We start from the raw sequence: 12,798 nt of genomic DNA on the forward strand, positions 1-12,798 counted from the left end.
ATCAAAATTTTTTGTTTCTTGAGTATCCTTCCACAATTATTCAATGAGTGTATAATAGTTGAATTCACTCTAGGTGGTTTTGCACCTTGCTTTTTACTTAACAGCAGATCTTACAATTAAATTTCATGACAGTTTTTTAAAAACATACTATTATTTTGTTTCCAGTCTTTTCTATTATGAATAGTGCTACGGTGATGATTTTGTACATAAGTAATTTCCTGCTTGTGCTAATATACCTATTAGGATAGATTTCTAGAGTAAAATTTCTGGCTTAACACAGAATTTAGACTTTTAAATGTAACACACCATTTTCTTATGAATGCAAGACATTCTATGAAATGCAAAACACTTTTCTACTCAGGTAAGGTAACAATTCATTTTCCCCCTCTTTCTACTCTCACCCTGCAGGGGCAACCAAAACAGATTTAGATAACTTGAGCCTGGGAGGTTGAGGCTGCAGTAAGCTGTGATTATTCCAAAATAAAAAATGAGGCCAGGTGCAGTGGCTCACACCTGTAATCCCAGCACTTCGGGAGGCCAAGGTGGGCAGATTGCCTGAGGTCAGGAGTTCGAGACCAGCCAGACCAACATGGTAAAACCCCATCTCTATTAAAATACAAAAAATTAGGTGGGCATGGTGGCACACGCCTCTTGTCCCAGCTACTTGGGAGGCTAAGACAGGAGAATCACTTGAACCCAGGAGGCAGAGGTTGCAGTGAACTGAGATTGTGCCACTGCACTCCAGCCTGGGCAACAGAGTGAGACTCCATCAAAAGAAGGAAAGAAAGAAAGACAGAGAGAGATAATTCACTGGTTTTTAGTTTATTTTCAGAGTATGTAACCATCACTACAGCCATTTTAGAAGTTTTTAAAATTTGAGACAGAATCTCCCTCTGTCAGAAAGGCTTGAGTGCGTTGGTGTTATGCTGGCTCACTAAACCTTGAATTACTGAGCTCAAGTGACCCACTTGCCTCTGCCTGTCAAGTAGTTAGGACTACAGGCATGCACCACCATGTCTGGCTAATTTGGTGGTTTTTGTTTTTTTGAGACAGAGTCTCAGTCTGTCACTCAAGCTGGAGTACAGTGGCATGATCTCAGCTCATTGCGACCTCTGCCTTCTGAGTTCAGGTGATTCTTTTGCCTCAGCCTCCCGAGTAGCTAGGATTACAGGCATGTGCCACCATGCCCTGGTAATTTTTTGTATTTTAAGTAGAGACAGGGTTTCACCATGTTGGCCAAGCTGATCTCAAACTCCTGACCTCAAGTGATCCGCCCACTTCAGCTTCCCAAAGTGCTGAGATATCAGGTGTAAGCCACTACGCCTAACCTATCTGACTAATTTTTAAAAATTTCATAGAGATGAGGTTTGGCTATGTTGCCCAGGCTGGAATTTTAGAACAGTAGTCCCAACCTTTTTGACACCACGCACCGATCTCATGGAAGACAGTTTTTCCATGGACAGGGCAGTGTGGGGAGGGTGGGGATAGTTTCAGGATGAAACTATTCCACCTCAGATGATCAGACGTTCTGTTCTTATAAGGAGCACGCAACCTAGATCCCTTGCATGCACAATTCACCATAGGGTTCACACTCCTGGGAGAATCTCATGCCTCTGCTGATCTGACAGGAGGTGGAGCTCAGGCAGTAATGCTCCCTTGCTGCTCACCTCCTGCTGTGGGGGCCCTTTCCTAACAGGCCATACGTGGTACCAGTCCTCGGCCTGGGGGTTGGGGTCCCCAGTCTTAGAATATTTTTATCACCCCAGAAGGAAACTTCGTAATTATTAGCAGTCACTCCCCACTTTTCAAACTACCCCAGCCCTAGGTAACCGCTAAATCTACTTTCCAACTATGTAGAGATTTGCCTATTCTGGACATTCATTTCAATGGAATTACACAATGTGTGGGTTTTTGTGTTTCTTACAGTTTTGTTGGCAGAAATACCTGTGAGTTTTGAGTGAGTAGGTGGTTTTCCGGGTTGCTACGGGTATTTTGGGAGGCTGTTGTCTGCCCAGGAGAAATGAGGCAGGTTAGTTTTGAAGAATGACTTAGCAGTTTCCTGGGATAGAGCCAGTTAGCAAAGACATTTTAGAATTAGACTGACTTTCCTGTTATGCAAGAGTACTAAGTAAAAGTACACGACACCCAAACTACTTTTACTGCCGAAGTTCTACAGAATCACTGAGCAACATGCTGTGGGATCATCTTGAAGTCAATGCTGTTTTGATCAAAATATGTTTGTGGCTTTTGAAAGGAAGTCTTTAGGGGGAAAAGACCAGTTATTTTACAAAGTTGATGGTCTGTTTGTTACATGTAGTTATTGTAATAACTTATCTTTTTTTTTTTTTTTTTTTTTTGAGACGGAGTCTCGCTCTTGTTGCCCAGGCTGGAGTGCAATGGCGCGATCTCGGCTCACCGCAACCTCCACCTCCTGGGTTCAGGCAATTCTCCTGCCTCAGCCTCCTGAGTAGCTGGGATTACAGGCATGCGCCACCATGCCCAGCTAATGTTTTGTATTTTTAGTAGAGACGGGGTTTCACCATGTTGACCAGGATGGTCTCGATCTCTTGACCTCGTGATCCACCCGCCTCGGCCTCCCAAAGTGCTGGGATTACAGGCGTGAGCCACCGCGCCGGGCCCTTTTTTTTTTTTTTTTTTTGAGACTGAGTCTCACTCTGTTGCCCAGGCTGAAGTGCAGTGCTGCGACCTCGGCTCACTGCAACCTTTCCCTCCTGAGTTCAACGATTCTCCTGCCTCAACCTCCTGAGTAGCTGGGACTGCAGGCACGCCACCACGCCTGGTATTTTTACTAGAGATGGTGTTTCACCATATTGGCCAGGCTGGTCTCAAACTTCTTACCTTGTGATTCAACCGCCTTGGCCTCCCAAAGTGCTGGGATTACAGGTGTAAATCACCACGCCCAGCCTTTTTTTTTTTTTGGAGACAGAGTTTTTACTGTTGTTGCCCAGGCTGGAGTGCAATGGCGCAATCTCGGTTAATGCAACCTCTGACTCCCAGGTTCAAGCAGTTCTCCTGCCTCAGCCTCCCAAGTAGCTGGGATTACAGGCATCCACCACCACACCCAGCTAATTTTTTGTATTTCGTAGAGACAGGATTTCACAATGTTGGTCAGACTGGTGTCAAACTCCTGACCTTAGGTGATCCACCTGCCTCAGCCTCTCAGAGCGCTGGGATTATAGGCATGAGCCACTGTACCCGGCCTAACATTTTTTTTTAGTTAATTCACCAATATTCTATACATTGCCTCCAAATGAAGCTCAGAATGCTTCTGTGAACTCTTGCCAGTTTGGATTCACTTTTACCTTCTCCATATCTAATCTGTTACACCACATCCTAAAACGCATAGCTATTTTCCTGCAATCAGAGCAGAAAGAGTTCTCTCTCACACAGTCATTTGGGTCTTATTGCCAAAGGGATTGATGTGTGATGTTTTCTTGAATCATGTGCTGACCCAGAAATTACCCCATTTTCAAGTCACAAAGGAATTATCAAGTGTGATGGGCCTAGGGTCATGTGAAGGTTATTATGGCCATTCTTCCACAGAGTGTCAAAGTACAGAAAGTTTTTTTGAAATAAATAAAAGTAGCCAAGAAAATCTCATCCCTTTCATTCTTATACAGTCTTAACCATCATGCATGACTCTCTTCACTGCCTGGTGAATAAAGGGGGAACTGCTGTTACTCTCCAGGGATTTATAAACTCATAGGTGGTAACTGTATCCTAGAAGGTAAAACTCAGCCAGCCAGCCATTTGGCAGCAGTCCGTGGAGCAGGCCAGCAGGAAGATAAACAATTGCTATTAGACCTGGGACTGTGGGAAGCAAGGAAACTGGGCTTTGCTTTGGCAACTTTTTTATGGAAGACTGGGAGGACTTTAAGCTCCCTAGTGAGTTTAAAGTTTGGCAAAAAAAGAAAAAAAAAAAAAAAAAAAAAAGAAACCTTAAAAATAATTAGGAATAAACAAAAAAAAATGTTAATCTGAAAAAGAGAGTGTTAGGATTCTTTTCATTGAGAAACAGTCAAACTGGCATAAACATAAGAGGGTGTTTATTGGCTTTTGTATCCAGAAAGTCAGTGGGTAGAGTACACATGGGTCCAGGAGCTGAAAAGATGCCATCAGGTCCCTTCCTCTTTTCCCTCCCTCTCAACTTGGCTCTCCTCTGTGTTGGTGTCATTTTTTTTTTTTTTTTTTTTGAGATGGAGTCTCTCACCGCCACCTGGGCTGGAGTGCAGTGACACGATCTCAGCTCATGGCAACCTCTGCCTCCCAGGTTCAAGAGAGTCTCCTGCCTCAGTCCCCAAGTAGCTGGGATTACAGGCACCTGCCACCACACCATGTTAGGCTGGTCTTGAACTCCTGACCTTGTGATCCCCCCACCTTGGCCTCCCAGAGTGCTGGGATTACAGATGTGAGCCACCTTACCCAGCTGGTGTCATCCTTGGGTGGCCACTGGCAGCTCCAGGTTAATATATTCAACAGGTGGTGGGGAGGGGAATTTATCTTTCCCTAGTGTAGTGTCAATGTAGGTTTCAGGCTCGAATCTCATTGCCCATTCTTGAACCAATCATGGTAGGGGATGGGATGGAAGATCCTAATTGGCCAGCCTGGGATACAAGTTCACACCTGGAGGAGGAGAAAGTGGTATAGTTAGCCCATTCCACATATACTGAGAGCAAGAAAGGGATATTTCCCCAAAAGAACACCATGGTGTTGTTACCAGACGAGAGTAGATGCTATGTGTAATTACATGTCTGCCCACTGCAGAGAGAGTCCAGAGCTCATTTGGCCAGGATAATATGTCCACAGAAGTAAATGACTATTCTCTGCTAAAGACTAATGAAAGAAAATAGGAATAAACAATAGTAGGAGGGACTTTAGTAATATGTTTCAGAAAAGCTAGAAATAGGTGAAAGTTTTATAAAGCAAATCCCATTTTTCCACTGTTTTCCATTGCAAGTCGTGAGTACATTCCTAAAAGGAAACATGAACCAGATTTTCTGAGTTGAGAACTTCTGATTTTAGAAATTAGTCTTGGGCCAGGCATGGTGGCTCACGCCTGTAATCTCAGCACTTTGGCAGGCTGAGGCAGGCAGATCACCTCAGGAGTTCGAGACCAGCCTGGCCAACATGGTGAAATCCCATCTCTCCTAAAAATACAAAAATTAGCCAGGTGTGGTGGCTCATACCTGTAATCCCAGCTACTCAAGAGGCTGAGGCAGAAGAATCACTTGAATCCGGGAGTGTTGCAGTGAGCTGAGACCATGCCACTGTACTCCAGCTAGGTGACACAGCAAGACTCCGTCTCAAAAAAAAAAAAAAAAAAAGGAGTTATGATAGCTGCATGCCTGTAATATATATCAGTCCTTGTAATAGTGATATAACACCTGCCAGCATTGCAGTTGTGGAAGTCTTTTAGAACTTGGAGGCTATTTCTTTTTTTGTTTTATTTTTTTTTTATTTTTTTTTTATTTTTATTTTTTGAGATGGAGTTTCGCTCTTGTTATCCAGGCTGGAGTGCAATGGCGCGATCTCGGCTCACCGCAACCTCCGCCTCCTGGGTTCAGGCAATTCTCCTGCCTCAGCCTCCTGAGTAGCTGGGATTACAGGCACGTGCCACCATGCCCCGCTAATTTTTTGTAGTTTTAGTAGAGACGGGGTTTCACCATGTTGACCAGGATGGTCTCGATCTCTTGACCTCGTGATCCACCCGCCTCGGCCTCCCAAAGTGCTGGGATTACAGGCTTGAGCCACCGCACCCGGCTTCTTTTATATTTTTTTGAGACAGGGTCTCACTCTGTCACCCAGCTCGAGTACAGTGCTGCAATCATAGCTAACTGAAGCCTGGAACTCGTGGGCTTAAGCAGTCCTCCTGCCTCAGCCTCCAAGTAGCTAGGACTATAGGCACACATCACCAGACCTAGCTAATTTTTAAAAAATATTTTTGTAGAGATGGGGGGTCTCCCTATATTGCCCAGACTGGTCTCAAACTCCTGGCCTCAAGTGATCCTCCCACCTCAGACTCCCAAAGTGCTGGGATTGCAGGCGTGAGCCACTGCACCCAGCCCCCTTTTCTTTCTCTTAGCAAATAATTCATTTACCCCCTAAGCCGCAGACATTTTTTCTATGCTAGAATATTCTGTAACTCCATGTTGGACCTCCAAAGATTTCTCCATCACTTTATGTAATAGAATGAACTACAACTACAATGTCACATTTTGGCAACAGTGTTGTGCCACAGCCTGAATCTCTCTTAAGAGCAGAGCTTCTGCTTGCATAAAATTGGAGTTCATTTACAGGGAGGTGTGGCTTAGGACCACATGCAGAGACTCCCCAGCCTCTTTGGAAGCAAGAAAAGGTGGGGGAGGGGAGGGTAGAAAGGAGGATGGGCAGACAGGTGCAGCCCTCAGCAGGTGCTCCGCCTTTACAGCTCAGCAGATGCAGCGGATAAAGAGCCTAGTGAAGAGTATGGATGTGATTTAGAAGAGAATGGAATCACAACCTATAACATAGAAAGCAGTACGTACACTTTCCCTGCAAGGTTGTCAGTTTAAAAAAAGTAGCATGGTAAACTTAGATGAAAAATAAGTATAGATTTCTTAAGCTTTTATATTACTTTTTCCCCATCCTCTCTTTCTTAACTCCTGAAATTTATATCAAGACTATATATTCGAGTCCTTTTTACTCATCCATTCATTCATCCATTCATTTAATAAGTAGTTACTGAGCACCTGACATGTGCTAGGACTCTTCTAGGCATTGGGGATACAGCAGGAAACAAAAGAAAATCCTTGACTTTACAGAGTTCACATTCCAAGGAGGAGAGCAGACAATAAGGAAATACACAACCTGTCAGGTGATATTAAGTGCTAAGACAAATGAAGCAGGGTGAGAGGGGTAAAGAGTAGCAGGGGAAGGAGCCTGCCGTTTTATATGTGACAAATGTGATCTGTGAGCAGAGACATGATGGGGATTTGGGAGCAAGCTGTGAGGCCACCAGGAGGAGCAGCAACTGAGGCACAGGGGAAGTGAAGCTGACTCCTCCGGGCCAGGATCACTTGGTCTACTTGAGAATAGCAAGGAGGCCAGAGTTGCTGGAGGACCCAAAGCAAGGGAGAGTATTAAAATACAAGATCAGAGAGAACAAAGGAAGGTGGGGGATGGGGACTGTTCATATTCAGGGGAAAAAGGAAACCACTTAAGGGCTCTGGGCAGAAGAGTGTAGGAGCCGATTTAAACCAAATAGCTCCAGCTGCAATGGATGAAAAGGATAGAAGCAGGGAAACCAATGAGGGGATTATTGGAAAAACCCAGAGCAGAGTTGATGGGCCAGGGTGGTTGAGGTAGAAGTAGATTCTCATCCTGGAACCCCTATTTCTACCTATTCCTTCTTCACTTTTTTTCTTTTGTCTCCCTGTTCTTTTCAGTGTGTAACCTTTTTCCTCCCTAAATCATAGAATTTATATTTATATAGTTTTAAGGCTGACCAGGGGTTTTGTTCTGGATCTGTCTGGTTATCTCTGACCTCCCTGCCACCCTATAAAGCTTGCTGAATATGGGGCTGGGCTCAGATTATTATAACGCTGTTCCAGGTTACACATTTAGAAGGCACTGCCATGGATGGGAGAGGATATCAGGAAGTCCTACGAAGCAGGGGGACTCAAGATCAGGGTCTTCCCTATTTCTGTTGATCAGGAAACTCAGCCATGAGCTTAGATCTAATATTGATCATGTCCAGGATGCTCTGAAAATGTTTCCTTGTGGAAATTGCTCCCATCACTGACAGTTCTACAGAGGGAAATTATACAGGAATGGAGAACTACAGCAAAGGCAGGAGGCATTACCTGGATCATAGAACGTCAGTGCTGGGAGTGGCCTTAGAGATCATATTAGGCTGGGACTAGACAAATCCAGGAGTCTCAACTACCAGGCCCATCTTCTTTCCACTCACTATGCTGACTCTCCAAACAACAGGCAGCCCTTACTGAGAGAACTGTAGAGATGCTTTTCAGTGTCTCTGTGTTCATCCCATCACAGGATGTCTGGGTTTACCTTTCAATCCTAAACAGTAATGAATCCTTTCTTTCTGTTTTCAACCCCAGGGGTTGCCCTGCTCTCAGATGTCTATCCTGAGAAAATCTTGCCGGACCTGTTGGCTCAATATGACAGCAGCAAAGATGAGCACACACCAGAGACCAGAATGAAGGTCGGGGAAGTCCTAATGCGAATCGTCAGGGCGTTAGGTGAGTTTTCTTCTTCCATCCACCTGGAAAAGGGTGGAGGAGCAGTGTGACTTGGAACCAAAGTGTGTGTACCTGGGGGTTTGTTACACTAGCATGGTGAGGGTAGTGTGAGGGCTGGGATGAACTAGTATCCATTTAGAATTTAGGAAATTTCTAGATGCCCACTATGAAACTGAAAGCAACAATATCCTTTTTCTTAAAACTGCTTTGTCTCTGGTGAGGTGTGGTGACTTATGCCTATACTCCCAGCGCTTTGGGAGGCTGAGGCACGTGGGTCACTTGAGGTCAGGAGTTGGAGACCAGCCTGGTCAATATGGTGAAACCCTGCCTCTACTAAAAATTCAAAATTAGCTGTGCATGGTGGCACATGCCTATAGTCCCAGCTACTCGAGAGGCTGAGGCAGGAGAATTGCTTGAACCTGGGAGGCGGAGGTTGCAGTGAGCCGAGATTCTGCCACTGCACTCCAGCCTGGGCAACAGAACGAGACTCTGTTTCAAAAACAACAATCAAAAAAAAAAAACTGCTTAGTCTCCTTCCCTTGGAGCTGTATTGGGCCCTGATTTTTAATGGAGATGGAATGAGAAGTCTCACACTTGTTGAGCAGCAGCAAGCACAAAAAGAAGAGGAATGTCAGGTGGGCACTGTGGCTCACACCTGTAATCTCAGCACTTTGGGAGGATCGCTTTAGGCCTGGCAGGAGTTCAAGACCAGCCCGGGTAACATGGCAAAAGCCCATCTCTACTGAAAATTAGCCAGGCATGGTGGCACACACCTGTAGTCCCAGCTACTCAGGAGGCTGAGGTGGGAGGATCACCTGAGCCTGGGAGGTCGAGGCTGCAGTGAGGAGTGATTATACCACTGCACTCCAGCCTGGGCAACAGAGCGAGACTCTCTCAGAATAAAGAAGAGGAATGTCAAGCAGGGAAGGAAGAGTGCTGACTCTTGTTGAATGTCTGCTGTGTGCTAGGTTGTCCATATATATAATCTCATCTAATTTCCCAACAAACCTTATAAAGAGGCTGTTATCAAACCCTTCGTTTTATAGATGAATAAACTGTAGCTCAAACACCTTCAGCAATTTTTCTAAGACTCTTTCAGCTGGTAAGTGATAGTGTTGAGAATTGAACCACCAACTTGAAGGAAGTTGCAATAGGCTGTATAACCTGAGAGCAGTAGTTAAGGGATAGGCTGTAGACACATAGACACACTGCCTCAGTTCAAATGTTCAAATCCTGAACTGCTGCTGCTTTTTTTTTTTTTTTTTTTTTTAGAGGTGGGGTCTCACTATGTTTTAAGGCTAGTCTTAAACTCATGGGCACAAGTGATCCTCCCACCTCAGCCTTCCAAAGTGCTGGGATTATAAGTCTGAGCCATTGCACCCAGCCTCTGAACTGCTTCTTATTGGCTGTGTGATCGAGAAAATGCTCCACTTACCAGCTGTGTGGTCAGGGAAATGTTTCTTTCTTTTTTCAAGACAGAGCCTTACTCAGTTGCCCAGGCTGGAGAGCAGTGGCACATTCATGGCTCACTGTAGTCTCAACCTCCTGGGCTCAAGCAATCATCCCTCATAGCGTGTGCCACTATGCTCAGCTAATTTTCTATTTTTTTGTAGAGACAGAGTCTCCCTATCTTGCCCAGGCTGGTCTCAAACTCCTGGACTTAAGCAATCCTCCTGTCTCTGCCTGCCAAAGTGCCGGGTTACAGTCATGAACCATCGTGCCCAACTGAGGGTAATGTTTCTTAACCTTGGGTCCTGAGTGTTCTAATGTGTAAAATGATTATATTATTGGTTTGGTTTTGTTGTTGTTGTTGTTGTTATTTTTGCAACAGGGTTTCCCTCTGTTGATCACACTGGAGTTCAGTGACACTGACATGACTCACTACAGCCTTGACCTCTGAGGCTGTGATTCTTCTACCTCAGCCTTCTGAATTGCTGGGACTAGAGGTGCATGCCGCCACACCTGGCTAATTTTTGTATTTTTGTAGAAATGGGGTTTTCACCATGTTGCCCTTGCTGGTCTTGAACTCCTGGCCTCAAGCAGTCTTTGCCTTCCGTCTTGACCGCACAAAGTCCTGGGATTACAGGCATGAGCGGCTGCGCCCAGCCAGAATGAGGATATTAATAACACTTATTCCTAGGGCTGTTGTAAAGATTAAATAAGGTAATTCTTACAATGGTGTTTGATGTACAATAAGGGTTGTGCAAAACTTTATTTTTCCCTACATGACAAAGATTTAAAAATTTTTTTAAGATTAAAAATGAAGGAAAACAAATATTTTTTGCTGTTTATTGAGTGCTCATATGGAGCTAGGAGGTGGGACCCTAGGGAACAAGGACAAAGAAAACAGTAGTTCATTCTAAAGAGAGAGGTTAAATTAAGATGAATTTCTCCATAAGCCGGCAAGTACACTTTGGATATTTTTATACTGGCTATATAACATAGAATTGAGAGAAGATTCCTTTCTTTAACCTGTGCTTCATAGACTTAACCATTAGCTGTCACACTGAATATCACTAGAAGCCTTAAATAAGACAAAACAATCTCTGTATCACGCTAGTTCCCTAGCCACACCTTGTCTTCCTGCCACTAGATCATGGTGCAAAATCAGCAGAAGCTTTTCTTCTTTCCATTAAAAAAAAAAACTGAGGTATTACATATATACAGTAAAGTACATAAAGTATATGATTTTTTTCTTTTTGAGACAGGGTCTTGTTCTCTTGCCCAGGCTAGAGTGCAGTGGTGCAGTCATGGCACACTGGATCCTTGACTTGTCAGTCTCAGGTGATCTGCCTGCCTTTGCTTCCTGAATAGCTAGGACCACAGGTGTGTGCCACCACACCCAGCTATTTATTAAATTTTTTATAGAGATGAGGTCTTACTATGTTACCCAGATGATCTCAAACTCCTGGACTCAAGCAATCCTCCCACCTCCACCTCCCAGGGTGCTGAGATTAAGGCATAAGCCACAGCACCCGCCTGAATTATATGAATTTTTTTTTTCCTTGAGACAGAGTCTCACCCTGTCGCCCAGCCTGGAGTGCAGTGGCACAATCTGAGCTCACTGCAACCTCCACCTCCCAGGTTCAAGCGATTCTCCAGACGATAGCCTCCTGAGTAGCTGAGCGCCACCACATCCAGCTAATTTTTGTATTTTTAGTAGAGATGGGGTTTCATCATGTTGGCCAGGCTAGTTTTGAACTCCTGACCTCAGGTCATCCACCCACCTTGGCCCCCGACAGTGCTGGGATTATAGGCATGAGCCACTGTGCCTGGCCAAGTATTTGAATTTTAAGACTATAGCTTTATGGTTCTTTATTTACCATTACAATCATCAATATAGTGAAACTTCTAGTAACTTCTAATAAAGTTTCCTTTTGTTCCTTCCTAATCTGTACCAGCCCCACAAATAAGCACTATTCTGACTTTCTATCATCATTAATTTATTTTGATTGTTCTTGAACCTCATTTTAATGGAATTAAACCCACATGTTTCCACTAGGCTGAGAGATCTGTACACTTGGGTAGACCTGGGTCAAATTGTGGGGAGCAGAAGGACTTTATAGATTGTGCTGTCTACTGCACTTCCCACTGCCTCACATCAGGAGGCACATCATATGTGGTTTTCTCACTTTTCGTGATGTTGAGATTGAGCAGTGTTGTTTCCAGTAGGATACATCTGTTATAAACTTCCCTGTCAACCTTCATCCTAATATGGTTTCAGTTTTTTGCTACTCTGAATTACTATTGAGATTAATATTTTTGTAGCCGCATCTTTGTGTAGATTCATGATAATTTCCTAGGAAACATTTCTTTTTTTTTGAGACAGAGTCTCAAATTTATTCTTAGTAGAGATGGGGTTTCACCATGTTGGCCAGGATGGTCTTGGTCTCCTGACCTTGTGATCCGCCTGCCTCAGCCTCCTAAAGTGCTTGGATTACAGACGTGAGCCACCGCGCCCTGCCCAGGAATTTTTTTAAAGGTATTTATTGCTAAACTGTCTTCTGGAGAGGCTGTGCCAGTTTACATTATCAATGTTTGTCTCTACCCTCAAAAGTACTATATATTCTGTGTATTATTTTTTTAAAAATCTTTATCAAGAAGGTATATAAAGGAATGCTATCTTATTTTTATGTATTCAATTGATAAGGTTAAATATTTTCCATATATTTACTAGCGATTTTGTGTATGTGGAGGGCGTGCATATGTGTGTGAGAGTTACCTAGTCTGTTGTTTTTTCGAGTATCTATTTTGTTATTTGATTTTTAAAAGCTTTATGTGGCCAGGCGCAGTGCCTCACAGCTGTAATCCCAGCACTTTAGGAGGCCAAGGCGGGTGGATCAAGAGATCAGGGGTTGAAGACCAGTCTAGTCAAGATGGTGAAACCCCGTTGCTACTAAAAATACAAAAATTAGCCGGGCGTGGTGGCTGGTGCCTGTAATCACAGCTACTTGGGAGGCTGTGGGGAGAATTGCTTGAACCCAGGAAGCAGAGGTTGCAGTGAGCCGAGACTGTGCCACTGGGCAACAGAGTGAGA

The 12,798-nt window shown here is 44.2% G+C and overlaps 1 protein-coding gene across 1 annotated transcript in view; it reads left to right on the forward strand.

Annotated features, from left to right (window-relative positions):
- Window positions 1-12,798, forward strand: part of TANGO6 (transport and golgi organization 6 homolog) — a 258,258-nt gene that overhangs the window by 129,094 nt on the left and 116,366 nt on the right. Inside the window, exon 15 of the mRNA XM_037742252.1 lies at window positions 8,121-8,261. Coding sequence (XP_037598180.1) covers window positions 8,121-8,261 — 141 coding nt within the window. The remainder of the gene's footprint in view (window positions 1-8,120; window positions 8,262-12,798) is intronic.

This window comes from Cebus imitator, unplaced genomic scaffold, assembly GCF_001604975.1.
Source record: "Cebus imitator isolate Cc_AM_T3 unplaced genomic scaffold, Cebus_imitator-1.0 Scaffold118, whole genome shotgun sequence".
NCBI lineage: Eukaryota > Metazoa > Chordata > Mammalia > Primates > Cebidae > Cebus > Cebus imitator.